Source organism: Fomitiporia mediterranea (assembly GCF_000271605.1).
Source record: "Fomitiporia mediterranea MF3/22 unplaced genomic scaffold FOMMEscaffold_5, whole genome shotgun sequence".
Lineage (NCBI taxonomy): Eukaryota > Fungi > Basidiomycota > Agaricomycetes > Hymenochaetales > Hymenochaetaceae > Fomitiporia > Fomitiporia mediterranea.
In genome coordinates, this window is record NW_006760390.1 from 1836377 (window position 1) to 1862054 (window position 25678).

The 25678-nt window shown below is 49.8% G+C and overlaps 12 protein-coding genes across 12 annotated transcripts; 7 read left to right on the forward strand and 5 right to left on the reverse strand.

The window, feature by feature from the left end:
- Positions 1-305: 305 nt before the first annotated feature.
- Positions 306-1299, forward strand: FOMMEDRAFT_133372 (prohibitin; the record flags this gene model as incomplete). Its single annotated transcript, XM_007265561.1, has 4 exons — positions 306-339; positions 392-495; positions 550-627; positions 694-1299. The coding sequence occupies 4 exons, from the start codon at positions 306-308 to the stop codon at positions 1297-1299; spliced, it is 822 nt and encodes a 273-aa protein (XP_007265623.1).
- A 369-nt stretch (positions 1300-1668) lies between these two features.
- On the forward strand, positions 1669-3129 carry FOMMEDRAFT_133373 (uncharacterized protein; the record flags this gene model as incomplete). The annotated part of the gene is made up of 4 exons (XM_007265562.1): positions 1669-1698; positions 1782-2711; positions 2767-3019; positions 3074-3129. 4 exons carry the CDS (start codon positions 1669-1671, stop codon positions 3127-3129), a joined length of 1269 nt encoding a protein of 422 aa, XP_007265624.1.
- A 392-nt stretch (positions 3130-3521) lies between these two features.
- On the reverse strand, positions 3522-4774 carry FOMMEDRAFT_146111 (ATG16-domain-containing protein). Its single transcript, XM_007265563.1, has 4 exons — positions 4644-4774; positions 4459-4579; positions 4122-4380; positions 3522-4056 (listed from the first exon to the last, which is right to left on the reverse strand). Exons 1-4 carry the CDS (start codon positions 4732-4734, stop codon positions 3706-3708), a joined length of 822 nt encoding a protein of 273 aa, XP_007265625.1. The 5' UTR covers positions 4735-4774; the 3' UTR covers positions 3522-3705.
- A 152-nt stretch (positions 4775-4926) lies between these two features.
- Positions 4927-6285, forward strand: FOMMEDRAFT_19344 (uncharacterized protein). The gene is made up of 7 exons (XM_007265564.1): positions 4927-5050; positions 5108-5130; positions 5192-5272; positions 5334-5379; positions 5445-5669; positions 5725-5870; positions 5924-6285. The coding sequence occupies exons 1-7, from the start codon at positions 5030-5032 to the stop codon at positions 5991-5993; spliced, it is 612 nt and encodes a 203-aa protein (XP_007265626.1). The 5' UTR covers positions 4927-5029; the 3' UTR covers positions 5994-6285.
- Positions 6274-8113, reverse strand: FOMMEDRAFT_140109 (branched-chain amino acid aminotransferase II). The gene is made up of 9 exons (XM_007265565.1): positions 7977-8113; positions 7831-7911; positions 7702-7768; positions 7474-7637; positions 7301-7409; positions 7087-7233; positions 6884-7005; positions 6777-6822; positions 6274-6712 (listed from the first exon to the last, which is right to left on the reverse strand). The coding sequence occupies exons 1-9, from the start codon at positions 8010-8012 to the stop codon at positions 6327-6329; spliced, it is 1158 nt and encodes a 385-aa protein (XP_007265627.1). The 5' UTR covers positions 8013-8113; the 3' UTR covers positions 6274-6326.
- A 393-nt stretch (positions 8114-8506) lies between these two features.
- FOMMEDRAFT_106440 (6-phosphogluconolactonase) lies at positions 8507-11403 on the forward strand. The gene is made up of 3 exons (XM_007265566.1): positions 8507-8770; positions 8847-10217; positions 10281-11403. Exons 1-2 carry the CDS (start codon positions 8565-8567, stop codon positions 9415-9417), a joined length of 777 nt encoding a protein of 258 aa, XP_007265628.1. The 5' UTR covers positions 8507-8564; the 3' UTR covers positions 9418-10217; positions 10281-11403.
- Positions 11404-11640: 237 nt separating this feature from the next.
- On the forward strand, positions 11641-12339 carry FOMMEDRAFT_82547 (uncharacterized protein; the record flags this gene model as incomplete). Its single annotated transcript, XM_007265567.1, has 1 exon — positions 11641-12339. The coding sequence occupies one exon, from the start codon at positions 11641-11643 to the stop codon at positions 12337-12339; it is 699 nt and encodes a 232-aa protein (XP_007265629.1).
- Positions 12340-14745: 2406 nt separating this feature from the next.
- On the reverse strand, positions 14746-17042 carry FOMMEDRAFT_167312 (uncharacterized protein). Its single transcript, XM_007265568.1, has 3 exons — positions 15307-17042; positions 15051-15241; positions 14746-15001 (listed from the first exon to the last, which is right to left on the reverse strand). The coding sequence occupies exon 1, from the start codon at positions 16904-16906 to the stop codon at positions 16019-16021; it is 888 nt and encodes a 295-aa protein (XP_007265630.1). The 5' UTR covers positions 16907-17042; the 3' UTR covers positions 14746-15001; positions 15051-15241; positions 15307-16018.
- Positions 17043-17109: 67 nt separating this feature from the next.
- Positions 17110-17693, forward strand: FOMMEDRAFT_155159 (uncharacterized protein; the record flags this gene model as incomplete). Its single annotated transcript, XM_007265569.1, has 3 exons — positions 17110-17122; positions 17168-17431; positions 17476-17693. 3 exons carry the CDS (start codon positions 17110-17112, stop codon positions 17691-17693), a joined length of 495 nt encoding a protein of 164 aa, XP_007265631.1.
- A 718-nt stretch (positions 17694-18411) lies between these two features.
- Positions 18412-18996, reverse strand: FOMMEDRAFT_19349 (uncharacterized protein). Its single transcript, XM_007265570.1, has one exon. The coding sequence runs from the start codon at positions 18917-18919 to the stop codon at positions 18485-18487; it is 435 nt and encodes a 144-aa protein (XP_007265632.1). The 5' UTR covers positions 18920-18996; the 3' UTR covers positions 18412-18484.
- Positions 18997-19274: 278 nt separating this feature from the next.
- Positions 19275-21009, reverse strand: FOMMEDRAFT_140113 (uncharacterized protein; the record flags this gene model as incomplete). The annotated part of the gene is made up of 5 exons (XM_007265571.1): positions 19275-20180; positions 20235-20318; positions 20396-20556; positions 20623-20869; positions 20935-21009. The coding sequence occupies 5 exons, from the start codon at positions 21007-21009 to the stop codon at positions 19275-19277; spliced, it is 1473 nt and encodes a 490-aa protein (XP_007265633.1).
- Positions 21010-21212: 203 nt separating this feature from the next.
- FOMMEDRAFT_27841 (P-loop containing nucleoside triphosphate hydrolase protein) lies at positions 21213-25622 on the forward strand (the record flags this gene model as incomplete). Its single annotated transcript, XM_007265572.1, has 12 exons — positions 21213-21840; positions 21889-21892; positions 21973-21976; positions 22028-22208; positions 22260-22417; positions 22487-22586; positions 22643-22854; positions 22912-22986; positions 23039-23218; positions 23270-23701; positions 23752-23880; positions 23934-25622. The coding sequence occupies 12 exons, from the start codon at positions 21213-21215 to the stop codon at positions 25620-25622; spliced, it is 3792 nt and encodes a 1263-aa protein (XP_007265634.1).
- Between the last annotated feature and the right edge of the window lie 56 nt (positions 25623-25678).

The following is a 25678-nucleotide window of genomic DNA, read 5'->3' on the forward strand; positions in this document are numbered from 1 at the left end:
ACTTACAACATTTGGACTCTCATTTTTGTCTCCGCCTTACGCTCTTTCTGTCGTTACGTTCTTTTTGCTATTTTCATGTACATAGTTAGTTCTTGCTGCCGCCACAGCGATTCGTATGTTTTCTCAGTGAAGAATTCGATTTGAATCAGTTTTAAAAATATTTAGCACGTTTTCGTTTTTGCGTGCTTCACTGCTTGTTCAAGTTGTTCAGTTGAGATCCCGAAAAAAGTCAGTGATCGACGCATGATCGGCGCTTCATTGGTCTCAGTCGCGTTTCTCTTGCACTACAGCAAGCACTTCACGTCATGGCCCTCCCAAACGCGCTATCAAGGCTCATAGGTACGCAAGGCTCCGGAATCGTTGAAATGATAACTGAGAAGTTTCTATAAAGTACCTGTCGTCGCGGGTGCGATTGTTTTGCAGTCAAGTATTTACGATGTTCCAGGAGGCTACCGTGCTGTCATGTTCGACCGTTTCGCTGGTGTGAAACCTCAAGTGAGTGCAAATTGCGTAGATATTAAAAAGCCTTTCTAATCTGATTTACTCGAGGCGTCATCTGAGGGGACACATTTCCTGGTTCCTGGGCTCCAGCGGGCCATTCTTTATGACGTGAGGATTAAGCCTCGGGTACGTTGCTTCATAGCTAATTGGCGAGACGAAGCTGATTTCATTTTTTATTGCTGCCATATACAGAATATCTCTACGACTACTGGCTCAAAAGACCTGCAAATGGTTACCTTGACTCTGCGAGTGCTGTCAAGACCGGACGTAGACCACCTATCGAAGATCTACCAGAGCCTTGGCTTGGACTATGACGAACGTGTGCTGCCCTCCATCGGAAACGAAGTGCTAAAGAGTATTGTCGCACAGTTTGATGCTGCGGAACTGATTACACAGCGAGAAGTTGTGTCGTCGCGAATCCGGGAGGACCTGCTTGCGCGGGCAAAGGAATTCAATATCAAGCTGGAAGACGTGTCAATCACGCACTTGACGTTCGGAAAGGAGTTCACACAGGCTGTGGAGGCGAAGCAGATTGCACAACAGGATGCTGAGCGTGCGAAGTTCATTGTCGAGAAGGCAGAACAAGAACGTCAGGCTGCGGTCATCCGTGCGGAAGGCGAAGCGGAGGGCGCTGCGGTGATTTCTCAGGCACTGAACAAGGTTGGGGAGGCCTTTGTTGCGTTCAAAAAGATTGAGACGTCAAAGGCGATTGCGACTGCGCTTGTGCAGAACCCGAATGTGACGTATATTCCGTCTGGGGGAGGAAATATTCTGCTGAATGTGCCAACGCGAAAGTAGACTGCGCGATAATTATGTGGTAGTTAGTCATAAGAGCGCATTACATAATTTTGTCGTGGGAATGTTGATAAGTCCCTCCACGGCGTATCGCCCGGTGTTCAGAGCGAGCGTCAGTCAGTCAGTCAGTCGAGTTACAGGTTCAGTGCCCCGTTTCTCCAATCTCTCTCCGTCTGAATCGTCTCTTCTTTTCTCTTTGTTTCTCTCCTCTCCTCTCTCTGGACTTTTTCTCTCACTCTCCGCTCCAGGTCTCCTCTCTCCGCTCTCTCTGTCTCTTGTAATCGCACTCATCATCTCTCCTGCAATTTTCATCGGCTCACGGCATCTTCTCCAGCTCTCGTCTTCTGTCCACGCTAAATCATGAATACCTTAATGGCTGGTCCGGGCACTGCTGAGGCTCCGGTGCGTCATCCTTGCCTCCCCTCCGAGGGCCTTCCAGGTCAATTACGAGTATCGCTTGCTAACCGACACGTTTGCTTTTCTAGAGACGTGCTCATCTTTACGTCGGAAACCTCAGCCCCCGTGTCACGGAGTATATGCTCACGGAAATCTTTGCTGTCGCTGGCCCTGTTCAGCACGTAAAAATCATCCCCGACCGTAACTATCAGCATGGTGGTCTCAACTATGGCTTTGTCGAGTACATGGACATGCGTGCCGCCGAGACTGCCCTCCAGACGCTCAACGGCAGAAAAATATTCGACACCGAAATCAGAGTCAACTGGGCTTATCAGGGCTCGACGGCCAAGGAGGACACCTCCGGCCACTTCCACGTCTTCGTTGGCGACCTCTCCCCAGAGGTCAATGATGCCGTCCTCGCCAAGGCATTTTCCGCCTTCGGCACCCTTTCCGATGCTAGAGTCATGTGGGATATGAACTCTGGCAAGTCCCGCGGCTATGGTTTCCTTGCCTTCCGCGATAAAACGGACGCTGAGCAGGCCATCGCGACGATGAATGGCGAATGGCTAGGCTCGCGCGCCATCCGTGTCAACTGGGCGAACCAGAAGACTCAGGGTGCCCCTGCTCCGCGCCCTACCGGAGCTGGCGGTGCCCCAGCGCCCATTAACTTCCAGGGTGGTCCCCTTTCGTACGAGACAGTCGTCCAACAGACTCCGGCCTACAACACGACGGTCTACGTCGGGAATCTCGTACCTTATTGCACGCAGGCCGACTTGATTCCACTCTTCCAATCCATCGGCTATCTGTCAGAGATCCGCATGCAGGCAGACCGCGGTTTCGCTTTTGTCAAGCTAGATACGCACGAAAATGCTGCCATGGCCATTGTTCAGTTGCAGGGCCAAATGGTGCACGGACGACCGATCAAGTGCAGCTGGGGTAAAGATCGTGCCGACGGTGGAACCGTACAGCCTGCAGCCGCTATCAGCCCGAACCCCGCAGCGGCTCCTTATGGCAACGTGGTGAGTCTCCTTGTAGATTTCTAATAATGTTCAGTCAGAGTAATGTGTCTCCAAGGACATGCAGTCTGCTCCTTATGGTATGCCTCAAGCGAATACCTATGGTCAATATGGCTTCCCCGGATATCCTGGCTTTGGTGCCGCGGGTGCTACAGGCGCAGCGCCAGGTATGCCTTCTCCAGCAGCTGGTGCCGCTGCTGGCACTGCTGCAGGGGCTACCGCTGCTCCAGGAACTGATGCCAACGCTGCTGCACAAGGAGCGCAAGCGCAGTGGGGTAGCAACCCTAGTCAGTACTACAACTATTGGGGTGGTTCGTCGAGACGTTCTTACCTGTTTTAAGATTCATCACTGACTTACACTGCAGGTTACTATGGACAACCTGCTGCGGCTGGCCAAGCTGACACTAACCAGGCTTCCTGAATTGATTTGTTATTTTTGATTGTAGCATTCATCAACCCACAATCATTTTCTGCTGAAATTCCCGACAAGATGTAGTCCTGAGAATTGTTCTGTCTTTGTCTCAAAAATTTCTTTTCTTTTTTCCCTCGCTTTATTCCTTATTTTCCTTCAACACATTGGCTCCCAAAGTTATCGAGCACATCAGTCTGTATTGGTGTCAGCCATAAAGTACCATGAGTCTATACTCTTTGACGTTTACTTTTTCTTCTATTATTTTTCCCTCGTCTTTTCAACTTCATAAGTATTACTCCGTCTTCATGCTTCTCCCCTCCATTATGTCTTCCTTTATCAAGAAGGATGTTCCAATAAAAGTGATGTAGTTCTTGCATTGGACAGGACAACAATGAATTAAAGCCACTTAAGTATTACTCCGAAAGCCCTTACTGCAAAGAAACCTATATCTACATGGAACGAAAGGATAACGAATTATAGAACGGCGATCAGGATATATATATATGAACTATAATAAGGGTATAACGAGAAGAGCCGGCCGAAACGCATTCTACTCGCCTGGCAGACTCTTCTCATCCCCAATCTCTAGCCATTCGGACTCAGACTCGTTGCGGGATTCGATGGAGACTTGGTCCCATTCTTCGTCTGCACCGATTTCCTGTCGCCGTTCGCAGCCCCGTTTCCCGACTCGCCGTAATCGTCACCACTTACAGAGCTCGTTGGAGCCGAGTTCTTTTCTCGCCAGTTGAGCACGTTTTGATGTCGCGAACGCATATCCTCATAGAAGTCGTTGGCTTCGTTCATCTTGTTTACTTCTGTTTGCTTTGCGTCTAGCCACCGTTGGAGGAGCTTCGCGTTGTCTCGCGATAATATGCCGTTGCGTTCTTCAATCTGTCCGAGCTCAAGCTGCAGGGTGCTGATCTCGTCATGTAATATCTAGGATGTACGTGCATAATCAGAATGGATATTCGAAATAAAATGTATCTAAAGATAATACTTGCCTGTGCGGTCCTATCCTTCTCGGCCATCAACTCGTTATGTTGCTCGACTTTTCTTCGTAGCACGGAGATTTCTTCCCTAGCTCGTCGTAAGTTCTCTGACTCGCCACGAGCCTGTTCCTCCTTTTCCCGAAGGGTCTCTGTCATCGCGAGTAATCGCTGAGCATTCTGGCCTTGTGTCTTGTACACTGTCGCCAGTTCATCCCGTAACGTAGATATCTGTTGCTCTAGCGATGTAACATACGCTGCGCGTACAGGATTACTGTGAAGAGTTTAAATTTCGAAAAAAAGTCGACATGAGCAAAAAGAAGCTCCTGAATATGCTTCTCTGGTCACGTACTCGTCTGCACCTGGGACAAATACAGTCGAGGAATTGGGATTCGAGCGAACGGAACCGACTGCTTTAAGCAGAGACGCGTTACGCTCCTTTAGCAGCTTCGTCTGCTGTGCCAATCGGCGGTCTAGGAAGGTGAGGATAAGCAACGTGTTTCGCGTGTGACGAGGAGAGGGCTGAAATTGACATACACTGTTCGATAATAGGCGCATATGCAGCGTCTTTGTTGTTCCGCTCGACTAGTCGCTGTCGGAGGATTTCTTGCCATGAAGCTTCTACCATCGCACGCGTCGTCGCGATCGCGGTAGAAATGAGAAATGACAGAGTAGGGCGTTGTGGAAGAGAGCGTGCGACAGACAGACAACTGGGCCAGATAGACTGGATGGTGGACTGCCAAATTGGGGAGGAATACGTAAGCTGATTGTCCACTCTTGGAAGGCACTCGTCACTCGCGCTGGTCTAGCACCTCCTCTCTACCGTAACGTTGCTCTCTCCCGTCCCTCTGCTGTCTCTGCTGTCCTCACTCGCCCCAGCTGCTTCCTGCCCATTCCACGTATACCTCTAATATTAAGCAATAATGGGCCGCGTTCTCCTCAAAGTCTGCTTTCCTGCTTTTGTCTTGCATTGCTAAGCACTGATACCTCTTCGTCTCTAGGTCATCATTCTGGGTGACAGTGGGTGAGTGACTCATGCCATCTCATCTTCTTTGATTCTCAATCCTAACGTATGTTTATGACAGGGTCGGTAAGACGTCACTCATGAACCAGTATGTGAACAAGCGGTTTAGCAACCAGTATAAGGCTACTATCGGCGCAGACTTGTAAGTTACCGGATTTGCCTTCAACCGAGGTCGTCCCGCTCATGATTATGTGTCACACCAGCCTAACAAAGGAGGTGATGGTCGACGACCGACTAGTAACAATGCAGGTTAATACTACCTCTTCTATAAAACATGGTTTCTTTGATGTTAACTGAAACCGTTACCAACTTAGTTGTGGGATACCGCAGGACAAGAGCGTTTCCAGTCACTCGGTGTCGCATTCTACCGAGGCGCAGACTGCTGTGTACTCGTGTATGACGTGAACAGCTCCAAGTCTTTCGAGACGCTCGACAGCTGGCGGGATGAGTTCCTCATTCAGGCGAGCCCTCATGACCCAGAGAACTTCCCCTTTGTCGTGCTTGGGAATAAGATTGATGTGGAGGAGAACAAGCGCCAGGTCTGTGTGCTACCTAGTTAACGTTAAAATGACATATAATTGAGACATTATTTAGGTGACGCAAAAGCGTGCAATGACGTGGTGCCAGTCAAAGGGCAATATCCCTTATTTCGAGACGTCGGCAAAGGAGGCTATCAACGTCGAGCAGGCCTTCCAGACTGTGGCGAAGAATGCCTTACAGCAGGAGGCTGAGGTTGAGTTGTACGTATTCATCTTCATTCAATATGACCCTCGCATTAAGCTTGTGTATTCAGGTATGCCGACTACCCTGACCCAATCAAGATCGACTCGGAGACATCGCAGAACTACGGATGCAACTGCTGATTCTCTATACCATTTTGATAGTCGCTGTTGTCGTCTTCGTACATCTTGTCTCTCTTTATCAAGCGAACTCGCCTTGTTCACGCCGTATACACACTGTTACGTCCCACGTTGTTTATATCGTCACGTCCTTCACCCACTTTCCACGTCATTTTTCCACATTTCGTCCTGTGCCCATGCTTTATAATTACGAGTTGCATTAAGTTACTCATGACGTTTGTGCTCTCATTATATTCAGTTAGCGTACATGCTGTTGAGAGAGTACAGATATGTTAAATAGCCAGTCAGCAACGCATCTACGGTAAGAAGTAATCAAGAACGTCAGTAAAATCCATCCTAAGATTCCGATACCACAACACTCCAATCACTCGGGATAGTTCCAAGCTGTCTTCCAACAAGTTCCTTCCAAATAACGCGAGAAACAGGACCCATGCCATCGGGTCCAGTAGGGATGTTAACATCCTCTCCTAAATATCCAATTCTATCTACAGTGGAGATGATAGCAGCCGTACCAGCGCCGAAGAGCTCGACGAGTTGGCCCTTCTGCGAGGCTGCTTTGACTTCGCCCATTGTGACTGAGCGTTCGTTGACGATGAGGTTGGAGGGGAGACCGGAGAGTTTGGTCTTTCCTGAGACGTGGTCTCGGGCGAGGGTGAGTACGGAGTCGCGTGTTACGCCTGGGAGGATCATCCCGTCTAGTGGTGGGGTGACGAGTTCAAGGGCTGCAAAGAGAAAATTACATCAATGCACTGTTTCAGGAGAAAACCTGGGATTATCCATTCTTACCTCCATCATCTTTCTTGAAGACCACAAACATGTTCATTGTCCCAACCTTGTCAATTATTACCAATATAATCAGAGTCCGCTAAAAATATCTCTGTAATTGAGCTCACCTCCGTCAAGTAATGCTCCGGCCCATGAAGCCACAAATTCTGTGCGTATCCCTTATGGGCCGCCTCTTTCTGGGGTACGACACCCGGTGCATAGTTCGCTCCGAGTTTATAACCTCCGGTACCTTCAAGTTCAACGCATCCCCACATCAATACATCAACACATCTAAAGGTAAACGGAAGAAGGGAGAAAGGGGGAGACGTACCACCGGGAGCGGCACGAATGTACTCTGTCGTTCCGTACAAGGCGATAGGTTTGAATCCCTGTGGGTAGTATGGACCTACGGGGCTGCAGATTACGAAGAGAAGTGCTTCGTTTGGTGGGCCGACGCCGATGGCTTTCTGTGTTCCAACTATAGTAGTGAAGACAATATATATTTAATAAGAGGACAAAGTACAAAAATGGTGTAGAGAGCGCACTGAGTGTGGGTCGGACGTATAGACTGTATCCCGGTTCACGTGGGATCCAGTGCTTGTCGGCGCGAATAAGCTCCTTGATGAGTTCGAGCAGTGCATCGCCATTGAAAGTCTACAGGAATTAAATAATAACAATAGTCTTGCTAATTCCATGACAAAAAGTAAGGAATACGTACTGGTAACGCTATACGTTTAGCACTAGTATTCATACGCTTCATATTCATGTCTGGTCGGAAGAGCGTGACTTTGCCATTCTCGTCCCGATATGCTTTCATCCCTTCGAATAATGTTTGTGCATAGTGAAATACAGTGCAACTCGGATCTAGCTGTAAAGACGAGTCTGTTATTTGGCAATAACCTCGTGTCAACTTTTACGTCCGGAACAAAAATTATGTTCCGCTCACACGGCTGTATCTTAGGTGCATCCCAACCACTATTTGCGGACCATGGGATGGTGAGCATATGATCCGTCTACATTCACAAGATAGTTAATCAACCAGTTTGGGCGACATGAAGATGACGAACAGACATACGAAGATTTGGCCGAAAACGAGACTGGAAGAAGGCGGCGGCGGGCGCGGTTCCGTGTTCTTGATAAACTTTAATCGAGCAGGCTAGCATAACAATTCTTAGACTTAGTCGTCCTTTCTTCCAGGAAAAAGTGCGGTATTGGAAGCACCTCAATGTCGGGGAGGGACGTGAGCTCGCCCGTCATAGGATCCAGCGTAACATTAGAGTTGCGAAGAACAGCAGAAACGCTCAATAACCGTCGTCGATAGAGAGAAGACGAGAGAGACGGTAAGCATGACGCGCGACGCGTTGCTCGGAGGATCGTGAACGCCATATTGACCGCTAGCAAGAATAGATGAAAGAGGTGAGTTGAGGGTGGAGGAAATTGTAGCGTGTAAATGCTGGTGACTCGGCCGATAAATATTTCAATATTTGCTAAATGATCGGCGTCGCGTACGGCCCGGTTTGTCATGGACAAACAATGAGTGGCGGTTTATTACAGTAACTACAGATATTATTGCAAAGAGCAGTGCAGACAGAAACCTGAAATGATGATAGTAACACGAAAGAGCTCCAATTGCAATAATTACGTGCATTACTTGGTTGTTCAGGTGATGACGGAAAGACGAGGCGATCAGACAGATGAGGTCATCCGCGTGCGACACTATCAGTCGTTCTTGAGGCCACCATCCGACGTCTCATTCTTCCCTCCCCTTTCCTGCCACCACAGTATTCACCGACTCAGTTTCCAGTAGTCATGGTATTTGGACCTCCATTAGATCCCATACTGTACTCTTTTCCGTCGAGCGACGCGCTCGTCGAATCGCTTGCCCAGTTCGTCATCAAGACCCAGAAGGACGCCATTGAGAAGAAAGGAAGGTTCACTCTTGCCATCTCTGGCGGTTCCCTGCCAAAGCAACTTAACGGTCTCATTGGGAAACCTGGAGTTAAATGGGATCTATGGTCTGTATCTTCCTGTTTTATGCTAATCAGTGCTCATGTTGACTGATACATGATTGTATGCACTTGTTCATTACAGGCACGTATACTACGCTGACGAACGCGCAGTCGCTCTCGAGGACCCGGATTCAAACCACAAACTCTGTATGGACGAGCTCTTCTCAAAGGTACCCATTCCAGAGGAGAACATCCACCCAATTGATACATCCTTACTCGATGACCTCGACGAGCTATCGGATGCTTACGAGCAGGAACTCATCCGTGAATTCGCCATGAAAGACTCCGCACGTTACCCAGTCTTCGATCTTATCCTCCTTGGCATGGGTCCCGATGGTCATACTGCGTCACTCTTCCCGGGACATGAGCTCCTTTCCGAAGAGGACCGCTGGGTCGCATGGATTGAAGATTCTCCGAAGCCACCTCCAAGGCGTATCACGCTGACGTTCCTCGTTATCAACCACGCCGCACGCGTCGTGTTCGTCGCTGCAGGCGAAGGAAAAGCTGAAATCCTTCACACCGCCCTCGATAAACCTGAAGAAGGTCTCCCGGCATCTCGCGTCCGTCCTGCCGCCCCTGGTCAGTTGTACTGGTTCGTCGACGACGCAGCTAGTGCAAAGGTGGAGTTCCAGCGATCGGAATTCAAACTTTGAAAGAAAGCAAAATTAAAACAGAAAAATGGAAGAAAGTTGCTTTGGGCGATCTTATGATACTTCGTTCATCTGTTTATCTTCTTGTTCTCTTTCTTTGCTCTAATCTTAGACGGTTTTTTGTAAATAAACAATCTCTGGGGATGGTGTACGATAGCCGTTCAGAGTAGCAATGCCGAGTCAAATTTATTTGTTTTTTATGCTCGCTTGTCTTTGCTTGTATGCATTGGTATTTCACTCAATAGCTTTAAAAATGTCCATTTCCGTGGTGTCTATGCAACTGACGAGATATAAACCTATGCAAATGATACATTCTTCCAATCAACGCAGATCCTCTAAGTCCGACAGATACCTACAGTCATAGAGCTAATACGCTTGTGCTGATATTGACTCCTGTGTACTCGACTCAACAATACTCGGCGTAACGGACTGCGCTAAGCTCTCGCTATTCGAAAGTGCCGTCTTATCTGTAATCGTGGAACCACTCTCTAACCAACGGAGTTTGCAGTTCCCTGTTATCGAATCGGACAACGCGAGTACCGGTGAGGGGTGAGAAGATGATGGCCGTGAGTTGGGATTCGAGTTTGGGCTTGAGTTTGGGCTGTAGTATATGGATGGTACGCGCGGGACTGGAGGGATCTGCGACATATCAAGTGAGGGCTTCTGCCGGAGGGAGCTTGAGCGAGAGGAGATGGAGGACGAGCGTCTGGATGTGTTAAGATAGGGATTTGTGAGGTTTGTGTTGTTTGTTGTGATACTTGATATTGACGAGACGGATTGTCGGTACGGACGAGGTCGAGGAGCTAAAATTAATATCAAATAAGTAACAGTGCACTGTATATTCCAAATTATTTGAATCTACGAACCTGTTTGCGCTTCGGCGCTAAGGTATCTAGGCCTTGACCTCTCCCTACTACTCGACTGACGAGAAGCTAAATTTGTCGACGTATTTTCTCGACCGATCCTTAACCAAGGATCACAAACGCTCTGCCGATTGCTTCCAGCCGTGTCATAACCCCCTTCATTCATCTCACGTAAGTAATACGGGTGGGTGTGCGGTGCAAGAGGCGCAGGAAGAACAATATCCACACGACTATACGGTCTATGAGGTGGACCACGGACAGTCGACATAGAGCGGGTACTGCGCATGCTTCGCGTTGTTTGCATAGATGTTACCGAGGCGGCCACGGATAGACGACGCGACCTTGAAATGGACGTTCGAGGGGAGGAATTAGGTGTCGGGAGGTTCATAACGGAAGGATAATTTGGCCGAGATGAAGTTGATTCGTCCGAAGATCCAGCGATAGGGAAAGCTATTGCGCTCTGGGACCGCTGCGGCGGGTACGAGAAACCATCGGATTCGTCGGTGGCAGAATATAGCGAGAGTTGTATGGATGACCGATCACCCTTATTCTCTTGCGAAACAAAGAACGACGGTTGAGGGGGGATGAGTTGTGCATCGGCGACAGGTGAGGTAACCGGAGTGACAGGGCTGGGAGGCTGGCGCAAAGGCATCTCCTCTGTAACGTTCAATGTCGACTGACTGTATTGCCTGTATACGCTTCCGTTAAAGGACTTATTCTGCGCTATGAGCAGGTCGGGATGGTATGCAGTTGGAGATAATGATGGAGAGGATAGGTTCACTTTGCTTGCGCTTGCGTTCGCGTTCCATGGCAACGTGTGTATCGCGCTAAGAGGGCGCGCTGGCGGGAGTGGAACAGGCTTGAATTTGCGCCGTCGGTGGATGCACATCCCAATACGGACCACTAGGAAGATAAAAATGATGCATCCGACGGCTGCACAAGCAGCAATAGCTGGGATGGGTAGCGAGGAATCATCGTCGTCGGATACTGGGGCCATCTCGTGATGCCGGTTTGTTTCTGCACTGCTGATAAATAATAATAAAAGAGTGTGAGTGAAAAAGAATGTGGGCGCTGTGCGCGCGGGGTGAGCCTGAGATGGGGGAGGGTATACGATGAGTGCGAGGCGAAAAAGGGAGTGGAGAGGAATGATCTTTATGAAGATGGATGGTGAGGCAGGCACCTCGACCAGCCATAATTAGCAACTTGTCGATCACAGCGGATCGACACCATCAAAGCATGTTCAATCAACCTGAGTTGCGTTCAGTTCAGAGGAGTCGCAGACAGCATCCGTGCTGCCCGTCGCGGACAACGACGCTAGCAATGCACGGCTCGGTTTAATGCCGGTTTAACAGTAGAGCTCGCTATGTCAAGCTTGCATTCCAAGTCCTCAACCAAGGCGGCGGGCGTACCCCTCTACCGCCGCCTCCTGTTCCCCGACCTCTCTCCCACAGTGGCCCCTCCGCCCATTCTTCCCCGTGCGTCACCCGAACTCAACGCAGAGCTCTACGACTTTATTGCTCTTGCACTCCGTGCATACATAACACCGTGGTGGTCCAAGATTACCCGCTACGATAGCGAGTTCATTCCACATGTCGCGTCGGTCATTGTCGAGGTCATTCGTGTGCTTGTATCCCGCCTCGAAGCAGCTGGCATCGCTCAACTCGTATATGGCGCAGTACCGACAGTAGTTGAGCAGCATTATGCAGACTATCGTGCCGCCGCATCAAAAGTCGGTTCTGCATACGCGTCAGGCGGGTCCGCGCCGCTCGAGTCGTTATTCCACCAGCATCAGAGTCATATGGGCATTGATGCCGATGGGAACATCGACGCATCATATATTCGACATCTGTTAGACCTCATTCTGCAGGCTTGCCTGCCCATGGAAGACCAGGAATCCGACGCCGAGCGGACAATAATCCGAGAAGTGATCGCCAAGGTGATTCTCAAGGATGTTGTCCCGATGCTCAGCCAGCCGTGGTTCATACACAAGCAGATGTTGGACCAGCTGCGTTCTGGTCATAAGGATGCGGTTGCCAGCTTGACAAAGGTGCGACCCTTCTAAAAATAAATGTCTCGTGCTTCGTCCTAGATGCAGTAACTGTGCATTCAAATCAGGAAGCCGAACAACCTCAAAAGCGCTCGTCTAATTTATCATTCCACTCTGCGGTCATATTCGTTCTCTCAACGGTTCAGTACTTATCCGGTCTGTGCTTGGCACTAATCAATTGGTACAAGCAAGCCCTAGGTGTAGTAAAGCACGTCCATGCGGCGCCGAAACTGCCGAAAACAAAGCACCCTCACGAGTTCTCATTCAATCTTGTGAGATGCGTGTCCGAGATCCTCAATGTGAGGACTCGCGCGACTGCTACTGCCGTATTCAACATTGTTGAATCTATCTTGAAGAATATTGAAGATTTTGCGGACAAGTAAGCAAACGCGTCGGTGCTCGTTCAGTACAATTAACACCCTTTGGTAACTTACAGATTCTTGGTTTATATGCTACACGCACATGTCATGACAGAGCAGCGAGTCATTACGATAGTAAAGTTATCTAAGCAAAACCTTTTCCCTAACGGTTACCCGGGTCCTCCTCCAGTTTTTCCACCTCTGGAGGAACAGGCCGTCATAAAGGAAGAGCTTATTCGCCAGATCGAGGTAAAAATTCCCTGTAGGTTCAACTTTATCAGTTAGTAAGGACATACGCTAACCTATAGCGACAGCCTTTATCTCGAGCATTGTCTTGGGTCCGGGTCAAGCGAGCCGAACGACAATTGAGGATGCCCTCGAACCGCTTTCGTCTGCAGCATGCAACGTGCATCTTATCCTGTTCCTACTCGAGCTGATCGTCCTAACGCTCTTTCCCGAATTCGGTGTGCAAGCGTCCGCGGAGGACGAGGTCAGTTCGAGCAAGGAAGGCTCGAGAACGACGTCTTCGCCCGAGCCGGAAGGAGAAGTGCGAGGCTTGTCATCGCGGACGACTTCCTCAACGGAAGGCAGAGATCCGGAACGCTAAGCGGAGGCAGATGACGAATGTCGCTATTGCTGCGCTTAGCTCCTACGCGCTGCGGACCTTTGCAGGAGAGAGGGACGAAGTTCAGAATTGAAGAGAAGAGGACGGGGCGTTTTTCCGCACACGTCATGCACCGCGCATGTCGCAATATCAAACTTTGTTCCCACTCGGCATGGGGGATTGCAGCGACGAAGCAGATTGAGGTGGTTCGTAATGGCATATGCCGCATGTCTACGGCGGTGAATCGTCATAGGAAGAGTCTGTTGTTCCTTCCGGCTTCGCTAAACGTCAGCAGCGTGTGTGTCGCAGTAATTAACTACGGCAAGGAATATATACGGCACTCTTTCGCGAAGGATATTTACTCCCGATATGACGTTCGCAGTTTACGTTAGAATGATACTCCGGTTTATTCTGTGGATATACTGGGACAAACAGAAGAAGTTTTCTCAGAGAACACGATCTTTAACAGTGATTTTACCTAGCAGTATTTAAAAGCTGGAGCATCTAACCGTCGTTACTTCAATCCCTTTGCAAGTGGCTATTGCAACAGCGGAAGCATTTGCTCTTATACTGTGTTTCAACGAGAGGCTGGAAGATTCAAATCGTCACTGTCCACCGTGTGCAGGTCAACATAGGTTCTGTTGTCTCCAATCTGGAGGTAGGTCGTTGCTTCGACTTTGCGAGCTTTATTATATTGTTGTTAGTGCAATAACTAGTTGTTTATCTTAACCACCAGTCGCCTTTTGTACACTAGTAGCCTGGAAGGAGTGCATTAGGTTAGGGGGGACTAATAAGCAACTCTAATGGGAGCTAAAGTAAATGTGCAGGTTTGTTCTGTAAAAGAATTTCGACGAGCCAGCTTGGAAAAGGGCTGTGAATTGGATATCTGTCTAAAAAACTGATATGTGGTGCTGAGTCTGCTGACGGTGTCCATTGTGAGGCTATATCCTATGTTACCGATGTTCAAATGCTCTGTTTTTGCGGAAGTTATTCCTGCTGCGGGATGTGGTAATAGTATCATTTCGATGATGACGAAAGGACTAATCATGAGTGCATTGAATAGCGTCAGGGCAAGGCAAATTTGGGGAAGGCGGCGAACAATACTAGTTTTCTATACTAACCGCAAAGTATAGAATAGAATAGGAATAAGTTAGAGGCGGTTTACACATGATGTGGGTTGAGACACACAATACAAAAATGTATTCAAAGCCAAATGAAGGACATCACGTTAACGTTTCTCCCGTTTAGCTTCCTCTTCGGTTTAATTTGCTTATTCCGTCGACTTCCGTTCTCATGCCACTCCCGTCATCCGTCATCAACCAGCGTCATCGTCATCGCAGCTGCACATGGGGCACGCGAAGCTGTACACAACGTGCCTCGTGTTCATATTGCGATCTTTTTCTGCGCCTCCTGCCCCTCGGATATTCTGACCCCCGGACTTGCATTCGGAAATACTGTTCAGAGACAGCCAGCTCGATTCGGTCGATCAAGTGGGTATCGCGAGTCATCTGCCTCGATGTGTTGCGTGTCGAGGTGGAGTGGAGAGGGCACCGAGGTCACGCCATGGGGACCTCTGATTTCAATTGCATCCATCTCCATTCGCAGGTTATCAAACTCTTTTCTTTTCATTAAATAAATTGCGCTATCTATCGTCGGCTCTCCGGCTGAGTCTGGATCTGGTCTGTTCGCGTGTTTTTTATCACTGGGGTGGGGACTGGGGAGACGAAGCACGAGTTGTATAATTTGTATTGCATATGGTGCACGGATAAAGGTCACAGTTAATGCAGATGCTCATGTGTATGAATACGGCCTGCTTATCGCGCACACGCAAGAGTCGAGACCGTGTCGTAAGCAACCATTGCGGGATGCCCCTCTGGAAGAGATCGCATTTCGTCGGCCGTGAACAAGGCTGTCTCGACCCAGGCTTATCGAGGGGCGGGCGGCTATCTTGAATCTGGATACGCACACTTTTCGTCATCACATCAGCTCCGCGGGTTCAATCTACGATTCTTCGCGAACCCGTTTCGCAAGTGCGTCACTTCCAGTCATCTGACCCCTAAGCCATCCCCACGCCCGTAGCATATATGGCATAGCGTCGCTGCTCCAATGTTAATTTTTTCCCTCGTTACTTTTTCTGTACAACGGAGACGTCCCGGAGGGTGTGGTGCAAGTTTCTCCTTGTGAATTTACAGCATGCGATATACGATGTAGGGTTCGAAGCAATGGCGGGTCGGAACAAATGTAAATAGATGCACGTATGATATCCGAAGTGGCGCTCCATATCTGAATAGTCTACCCATCAGCTTGGCGGCGAAATGAATCAATAATACTGCTGCTACTATCCCAGAGAGTTCACTGTATGACTCGAATCGAAGCTTTTTTTTGGGAGGTCCGGCAGGTCAGCCAGTCATGGGTGGGGAATGAGAGCAAAGAGCAAAAGAAAAGGAAGAACGCAGAACAAAAGAGACAAACGAGAACGGAGAATATGATAAGTAAAATAATACAAGGGATTTTGATGGTCCAGAAGGGAAGATGAGGCAATGTCAAGATGACAGCGTCGAAAGCGGGAAGCATTTGAGTGTTGATGATGCGAGTCGGTGTCGGTTGGAGGTGTCGATGCTGGGTGGTGGTACAGACGAGAACAAATAAGTACATTTACATGACCGGCATGAGCGTTCGTCTGTTGTTCGGCCTGCATAAGCTGGAGGATCAGACGGAGCGTCCGTACAAATCAACATCGCGGAGGCGATATTGTCAAATTTGAAGGCGAGCGGGCGTAGAGGCGGTCACGTTCACGTCGCTCATGTTCGCGTGCCTCTAGTCGGGAAGAAAGGGACGCATCTTCAAGCGCGTCCTGCTCACGCAGTAACTTGCGTAGCCGTCTATTCTCCATCTGCACCTCGTCAAGCACAAGTCGTGTCTCCCGCAACTCGTCCTCAAGTCGGGATGCGGCCCGTGCAGCGCGGGCGTCATGTTCTTCTAGTCGGTCACGCAGCCGCTCATTCTCAACGCGTTGCAGATCAAGCGTCACTTCTGCTGCTTCGACGCTCTCCCGTAGACCGGCGTTCGCATCACGCAACGTACGTGCTGAAGTAGCCTCCGCGTCGCGTGCGGCAGTCATGTCGGCGAGCTCGCGAGCTGCACGGGCTCTTTCTGTCTCGAGCTGGTGCAGCGCGTCGGCGAGACGACGCGCATGTGAATCTACAGAATGGAGAGCATGTGACAGTTCATGCTTGAGGTGCGACTCGGAGTCCAGCGCGTCGGTGAGATCGCCGTTGAGGTCCTCGGACCAACGCTCGAGCTCGAGGATTCGCTCCTCCATGCGCCGAATTGTGTCCTGGTAGAGCTGTGGGTGCGCATGGGGTAGGTCGCGGTCAGCAGACGTCGCCGCCATAGTGCGGGGACGCTTGGTGCGAGGTGGGGGATCGAGGTCAGAGCCGAAGCCCAGATCACGACGGAGGTCCGGATCGATTGGGTGTGTTCCGGAGGCAGAGGTGGGGATCGGCGCTCCTGCTACAGAGGCAGCTGCATGTGCAGGGGCATTGATACCGTCGAGCTGGGCAACAAGCTGGGACTTCTCCTGCTGGAGCTCAAGGACCTGTTGTTCGAGCTGGCTCATGCGCTCGTTCCTGCGAAGACGGTGCTTCTGGGCTGCAAGCCTGTTACGCTCACGGCGGCGCTCCTTTGTTGTCTGCTCGCGGCTGTCATCACCGCCGTCGAGGGAGCGGGTAGGGGAGGAGGAGGCGTCGGAGGTCGGGGAAGACATGATGAGGTACGGGGAGGACTGGAAGACGAAATAATAAGGGATATATAGCGTTATAGATGGATGGGAAGGGTTTATGAGGGGGGATGACTGGGCTGCGATAGTTGACGTCAGCAGGGCAGTCTAGACACTCAGATGCGCGCTACCTCTCTCCACCATATCGCTCACGCGGTCCAATTCAATTCAAAACACAAAATATTCCTCATCTAGACGTCCACGGTACACGTTCCGTGCTGCCAACCCCACTAACTAATCCGACCACGCCCTCGCCCGGCAACAGGGCTCGTCCGCCAGCGCATGTCCCCGTCCCCCGTCCTCGTCCCGCGTCGCTGGCCTCTGTTGCGTCATCGCCCGAGCACACTCGCCGATTGGCATGGCAATGTCAGTTGTGCGCGGCCCGACGGGGTGAGCCCGCCGTCCGTCAGGGCGCAGTATAGCCGAAAAGACTGGGAATGCGTCATCAAACGAGAAGAGTAAGTCTTCCCGCCAAAAGCACGTTTACAACCTACGTCTATCTCTGTGCTTCTCTGCCTCGAACCTCTTCCACCTCGCACGCGGTATGCACACTAATCGTCATCACTTCTTTTCGGGACACGCTGATGACCGCGGTCTCGATCCTTTCGCACGCACAATAATATCGTGATTACGATATCGCGACACAGTCAGCACTGTCTAGGGTCTCATTCGGACTCTGTCCAATCGCAAAATGCCGACTCGCACAAATAGCTCATAACACTCCTACCCCGTTATAAGGCATGCCTCTCAGGTCATACTTTCGCATATTTGTCTCGTCCGCTCTCTCTGCACCTCCTGTCTCCTGCCGTCACCTCCTCGACATACCCTCGCTTTTCTCCTCACCTCATATACTTTTTGTTTATCCATTCATGACGGTACTGCGGTGACTTGACTCTCCCTGTCTTGCAGCTGTCTTCGTTTTTGTCCTGCCTTCAATGCGCGATGTCTTGAGGCGCCTGTTCATCAACTTCGCAGACAAATTCTGCCCCTTCCTATCGCCCTTCATTCGTACAGCCCGTTTACCTCGCCTCTTGTAGCCCATTCTTGAACTTCGACGCCAGTTTCAGGTTGGTTCTACTTTTCAATCCCACCCGTCTATGCACCCCCCGTATATTCAGTATGACGGCTTCATGAGTCTCACTTCAAGAATCAGTAAGTGTTATATCCTCGCGTCTGGCTCACCTCGCTCCGACTTTCAAGCCTTTTCATCGTCTTGGTCTCTACTCCTCTCTACCTTGGAGATGTATCGTCTCCACTGGCTGGAACTCATGATCACCAGCGAGTGCAATGCGCCCCTTGCGCACTGCCCTCCCACCTCTCCTCCCCATCCATCTCTCTCCATCGCCTCCTCTGCCAGCAAGCATCAAAGCTGTTGCCATTCCCACGCCATTCCGATATCGGACTTCTCGGCCCTCGCCATCACCATCGCTGCGAACTATTGGCGGATGTCATCCCCATCTGACAACCCACATGTGCCCCATTCTCCGAGTCAGGGCTTCTCTTATTGATATCGGAACGTTTCGCTGGCAAACGCCCTGGCTCGGGGATGTGTCCGTGCTTGCAATTGGACACAGGACAAGAGCGGAGTGGTCTGACTTTTTGTGCGGCTGTTATGGCATGATGCCCCTGGAACTCAGTTACAACGAGGGTGGTCTCGACGTGAAATAATTGTCGCCCTGTCGGAGACGGTGCAGGTCTCTTGGTCCAAATTTCGCATGTGAACAGGCGGTTGGATATTCTGGTGTTTGGGCAATCTGGTTTGTCAAATTGATTGCAACGGAATTCTTGCAAAGAGCTTACTCTATGTAGCCTGCTACATCCCTTGAGCAACTCGTCACTGGTTCTCTTGCGCATTATGAGCACCTTTGGATGGTGGCATAGTGTCAGATTTTTATACTGTTTATCTTATCAATTCAAAAATAATTTTAAAAAGATGCATTTTTATTTGAAAATTCGCGTGAACTGAAGCAAACAGGCACTGGAACTTTTCGATTCAATGCACAAAACGACAGAGCTACAGACCGCTAATCAGTAACTGAAGAAGATGCCAGCGAAAATTCAATGAGGTTCCGTCCCATGCAACGCAATGTCACCAATGTCGTTTGTGTTGAGGTCAATCAATGCCTCGGCTTTCCATATACGGTCAGTTCACAGAACTTCAACCAGACGAATCCAAATTCTTCCGAGCAATTCATGGAAGTACATATGTTTAACGTCGACCACGCATCTTCTGAAAGTTCTGCCAGTTCCCACGAGATTGTGCGGTTGCTGCCTCATCGAATGTTGACTTCTGCTTGTGCCTCGATTTCGAACTTGTACTGCTTGGTTGAAGCGGAGATTGAGTGTGCGAAGGCGGGAGCGGCGGTGGAGGATTAGTTGAGTCTGTTGGAGGTATGACGTCCCATTTGCCTGAGCCTGGAATAGACGGTTGGCTATGAGAGGGGTTAGGCAATGACGGTGCTTCTGACTTGGTTGGGTTTGAAGGTAGTAGTGGAGGGAATGATTGAGGCGGCGGGGGCGGGGGTAGATTAGAAGGCGGGGGCGGGGGAGGACCTGAAGGAGCTGCTGGTATAGGAGCAGACAGAGCCGGAGTTGCACTCATGCTGGTCCATCCGCCATTGTTCACACTAGATGGAATCTCTACGGAGGACGTCGCCAATGTTGACCAACCACCAGACCGGAAGCCATTATTTGGCGCAGCTGATAGTGGTGATGGGGCGGGACCCGACGAAGGTGGGGGCGGGGGCGGCGGATTCTCAGGAGGAGCAAGAGGTGCGCCTGACGCTCGTGCCCAACCACCCGATGGAGTAGTTGCAGGGACTGAAGTATCGCCAACGCTTGCCCAACCGCTTTTCTTGAATCCCTTAGGCTCGGCCTTATTTTCTGCAGCAATGGATGTGCCTGCAACTGGAGGAGCACTAATCTTTATCCCAGCAGCCTTTGCAAGTTTACGAAGCTCCTTCTCCTCACGCTTACGTTCCTTCTCCTTTCGTCGTTCGGCTTCTTCGCGCCCGCCCGCCTTTACTGGATGGTTTGCGTTCATGTCACGCGCCCGGGCACGATGGTGGTGCGCATACGAATTCGTATGCTCGTCGTACTGTGCGACGTTCTTGAACTTGCAAGGGGATTTGTTTGACGAGTAAAAGCAGGAGTAGGACGTTGATCTTACCTGTTTGTCACATAGCTCACAGTAGAATGGGCGCAAAACATTTGAAAGTTCAGACTGAACGGCTGCTTTTTGTGCAACCGCCGCCTATTTATCGGATAGAATAGGAAAACACGCCAAACGATGAATAAAATAATATCACGAAGACTTTGCCACAGACTTGCCTCGCGTTCTTGCCGTTGCTCGGCTGTTTCAGATCGCATGCGTTCAGAATCAAGATTTCTCCGCTGAGAGACTGTCGTCTCGATCATCCGGAAATCTTGAGTGACTTTTCCTAGACCAGTAGAATCCTGTTTAACCGAGAAAGGGACTGGATCTATGCGACCTACATCAACAAAAAGTTCCGGTTAGCTTGGTCGGAATAATGTAAACAAACATCTGAGTAGCATACCATCACCGGAAATGCCTAGTGGAGTGCCTTCTGTCCAGCCCATTTTCGCAAGCATGGCGAAACCCTTGTTCGTATTCTTAATTCTTGTCTCAACAGTTATAACCTCTCGTGCCACGCCAGGGACATGTTCATCATAAGAATACACATCCTTCATCTCCACATCTCCATCAGGTTGCGGAGAAGGTGAACGTGAGACGAGGGAGACATTGTCCTCTGAACTATCGTCTTCATCGACTGACCTGGATCGCTGCGAGAGCGGAGTGCGTGTGGTAGTTACGCGGAACGGGCGTCAGAGAAATGATCGGAGAATACCTTGTGAGAGGGAGCGGGCTCAGGCTCCCTTGACATTGAAATTGCGTTCCAGCGAGCAATCGTGCTGGCAGACATCGTGGTACTATTAGTTGAGTTTCAAGGGAAGGGAGAAATGAGCAAGTCGGGCGTTCGTTAATGCAGGTGTCACACACACACGTGACCACGCGTCTTGATTTTGGATCGCCGCCCAGGACAGGAGACGCGTCTAGGTAATGGGCTCAGAGTCGCACTGGTTACCCATGTCCTTCATTCACTTTAGCTGAGCTTCGTAGTCAACAATGTCTGACAGCTTCGATATAGACGATGACGAATTTGCGGACTTTGCTTTCCTCCAGGAATTGGATGCGATAGAAGCCGCAAGCCAACAGCCAGTGTCGAAACCAGCTCGACCAGCTCCTGTTGCGAATGCAACTTCGAATGCAACTTCAAATGTACCTGTGCCGTCTGCTGGTCCTAGATTTAAACCAGCACTTCGAAATCATCCATCTTCTGATGAATTCGATGGCTCGTTTGATGTTGATGCAGAAGAACTCGACAGACTTGATGCCTTCATTGCGGATTCTTATGCAGGCAAGGCACAGCCCGTAGCTGGGCCTAGCCGTACGCGTCAAACGACACTGGATGGGCGAACGCTTCCTAATTCTCCTATTGAGAAGTCACAGCCGAAGAGGTCGTTCTCGAGGACGAAGTCGGCAGGAAACGGCGAGCAGAAAGCTAAAACTTGGGATCGTACTGGCTTTTCGGAGACAGGCTTCCGTTCAACCAAGAAGAAAGGGAAGGGGAAGGGGAAGGGGAAGGGGAAGGAGAAGGAGAAAGAAAAGAGTGTTCCTGGCGGTGAAAATATTGACGATGACTTTAATGGCGAAGAAATGGAGTTTGAGCAATTCCCTTCGCCTTACGTTGATGGTGAGCCGCTTTGCTGTACGTCTTACGTCGACTGATCCATATTCATAGTTGGGTACGTATATTCGTTTCAACTGCGTACTTTGGCTATGGCTACTCGACTAAACAAAACATGCCCTTTCCTGAACTCGCTAGTCCAGTGAGTACCGTGTTACAAGTCAGACGCCATTTCTCAGATATCTTCTATTAGCCGCCTCCGATGAAACTTAAACCAGACTTGTTGAACGCTAAAGACTGGGTGTTTCCGTTGAATCGGCCGCGAAGAGACTACCAATTCAATATTGCAAAGAAGTGTCTCTTCCAGAACACCTTGGTGGCCTTACCAACTGGGTTAGGGAAGACGTTCATAGCTGGGGTTGTGATGCTCAACTGTGAGGATGCATTTATCTTTGTTAGATGACTCTACAAATTTTGCAATCTAGATTACAGGTGGTTTCCTGACGGTAAAATCGTCTTCGTAGCCCCCACAAAACCTCTTGTTGCACAACAAGTAACTGCCTGTCATGATGTTTGCGGAATACCGGGTAGCGACGCTGCCTTGTTGACCGGAGAAGTGCAGAAGCATAAGAGGAGTTATGCTGTACGTACATATATTTTTCTCCTCGGCTTACTTTTTGTAGAGCTTTAATACCTTTTGTTATGACCCTAGTGGGCACAGAAACGTGTGATATACATGACTCCTCAGACTCTGGTAAATGACTTGGTTTCAGGCCTTGCAGATCCTCTTGACATCGTACTATTGGTGATAGGTATGCAGTTCGCGATTTGCAGCCAACCCACGTTCCCTCAGACTATTGCATTTTAGACGAGGCTCACAGGGGAACTGGTGATTACGCATATGCTCAAGTCGTGCGGTACATGATGGCCAAGAATCCACACTTTCGTATTCTCGCGCTTACTGCGACGCCAGGCAATAATCCCGAAGCTGTGCAAGCAATTGTTGATTCGCTGCATATAAGTCACATTGAGATTAGGAATGAATCAAGCTTCGACCTTCAGCGATACATCTTCAAAAAGGTGGGGGACATGTTGGGACTTGCCATTACTGTGACTAATTATCTAATGTTTTCATAGGAAATTCAAGTACGTGTGATAAAGATGGGCGAATCGGTTCTTACGATTCAGCGACTGTTGTGCAAAATCACTGATGTAAGCAATCATCGTCTCTTTTCTAAGAATTTGACCCATAACTGTTGATCAGCCACTCCTAGACAGAGCTCGAAAAGCAGGCATTGTATATGCCAGAAATGCCATGTCGCTCCACCCTTATTCGTGCGTGGCGGGCTCGCAGAAGCTTGCAACTAGCAAGTCAGCCAAAGCCAGGTGGATGTTTTCCTACCTTCGCGTACTCGGTAGCCTAGCGAGGGCGATGGGGAACTTGGTAAGGGTTTCACATATCTACTTTTGCTTCGTCTAACTAATGTACCTTTAGATGGAATCAAGCGTTTCTGTTTGCTATCGTTCGCTGAAGGACCTTAAGGAGAACTTGAAGAGTGGCGAGAAAAACGATGACAAGGAAGTGAATCTCCTCAGAAATCCGGACTTCATCAAGCTCATGGAGGAATGCGAGCGCCAACAAGCATTGGGTTTTGCACCTCATCCGAAAATGAAGGCTCTAGTTGAAATTATCATGGATCACTTCAATACTCCACCGAGTAACCCAGAAACGCCTGCACCTGGAGAGAGCACTGAGGCTGCGTCTTCGAGCACGAAAGTCATGATCTTCGTCGGGCTGAGGGAGGTTATCGATGAAGTGGTCGATGTATTGGATCAGTACAAACCTATGCTTCGGGCGACGCGTTTTGTTGGGCAAGGGATAGACAAGAAGGGCAAAAAGGGATTGGCACAGGCGAAGCAACTTGAGGTCAGGATTCTTCATTACTTGAGGAGCTCATATACTCATTTCTGCTGCAGACAATACAAAAGTTCAAGGATGGAGAATATAACATCCTTGTTTCGACTTCTGTTGGCGAAGAGGGCTTGGATATTGGGGAGATCGATAGGATCATTTGCTACGATTCCTCAAAGAGTTCTATCCAAATGGTAAGTATTAACTTGTATTATACTAGCATCAATATTCAACATTTCCTTCCTAGCTGCAACGTGTAGGTCGAACAGGGCGCAAGAGAACTGGATATGTTGACGTCTTGCTCGCCGAAGAGAGAGAAGAAAGGAACTGGGACAAGTCCAAGGAGAATTATGCAGACGTGCAAGACACAATCATCAGCGGCAACCAGCTCGAGCTTTATACAGATGCAGAGCGACTCTTACCAGATAATATCGAACCATCTTGTTTACAGATCACTATGCCGATCGAAAAGTACATGCCAGACACGAAGGATTCACCAGCGCGTGGAAAGGGAGCCACTGTAAAGAAGAGGAAACGGAACGACGACATAAATCGGAATATTCCTCTCGGTGCGTCCATGGGTTTCGTATCCGCGTCCAAGCTTCGACCGAAGGCGAAGAAGGGGAAGAAAACGAAGGATATGGACGATTCAGACCTCGAGGACGACAGCGATGACGAAGAAATCGCAAATGGATTGCACGCCCGTGCCTCCAAGTCCAAAAAGAAATCCAAAAAGTCCAATGACACAAAACGCAAGCCCAGCCAACGCAACCTGGTGGATATGCTGAAGGCCCCAATACCTGATCGTCTTGATGACGACTCAGATGACTTGGACATCCAGAAAGGGCTTAAAAGCGAAAGCGAGTCAACAAGTAGTAGTGAACCATCAGTACCAAAAAGACCCAAGAAACGGAAAGCAATAGTCTCCTCTTCATCTTCGGACGACGAGCCCAAAAGATCCAGTGCCGAATCAGGACCGAGTTCGTCAGGAGCGACGATAGCATCTGCGAAAACAGGGCACGAGCGAAGGACGTCTGGATGGTTGCTGGAAAGCGGCTCCGAAGCAGAGACTTCTCGGCATCTGGTTTCCGAGAAACTCAAGCCTGCCAGTGGAGGTGTGCATTTCCGAAGTGCAAAGTCGTTAGGCGTGATCGAGACCGTTAGCTCGCCAGAACCGCTTGCGGAGCAAATTCCTGGCCCGAGCTCACCTGTACTTGCAACAAACAAAAAGGTAGACGATGGTTCTCAAGCCAGCCCCGAGCCGACATTCGCCTTCCGTAGACCCACCAAAAGAAAACTAGCAGCTCCCCCCTCCTCACCAACCGTCGAGCAAAACGAAGCACCACGCCGTCTCGTCCGACGCCGTTCACCATCACCACCACCATCTGCACCATTAGCACCAGGAACACCAATGGGTCCTCCTCCTGTCCCTCAACCTCAAGACATCCGCAACAACAACCAACCCAAGAAGAAAAAACCCAAACTCAAAATGTCAGACAACCCTGCCCTCTTCGACGTTGAAGCCGAACATTCCGGCTCAGAAGTCAGCTCAGGAGGGGAGAACGACGACGCCTCTTCAATCCTCGACATGCTCGAATCCTCATCCGACCGTCGTTTCCTCGAAGAACTCCCCGAAACTCAAGCCTCTCCCTCATACAACCAAACAGCTGCATACCGCATGAGCTTAATGACACAAGCACCTACTATAGACAACGACGGTAACGGTACTGGTGGTTCTACTGGCCCACAATTCAAGACTAGGCCCAAGAGAGTTGGGGCATTTGCGGGAGGGAGGACGCAGGTCCTTCCTAAACCTGCTGATTGGAATTCTTCTTCACCTGTGAGAGGGAGTGAGCCTGATGAGTATCAGATGGGGAGTTTTGTGGTCAATGATGATGATGATGCGATTCTTTATGAGCAGTCTAGTGAAGTGTAGATTTCGTGTTATGTTATGTTTAGACTGTCCTGTTAGCTTTCCTGTGTTGTTGTTTT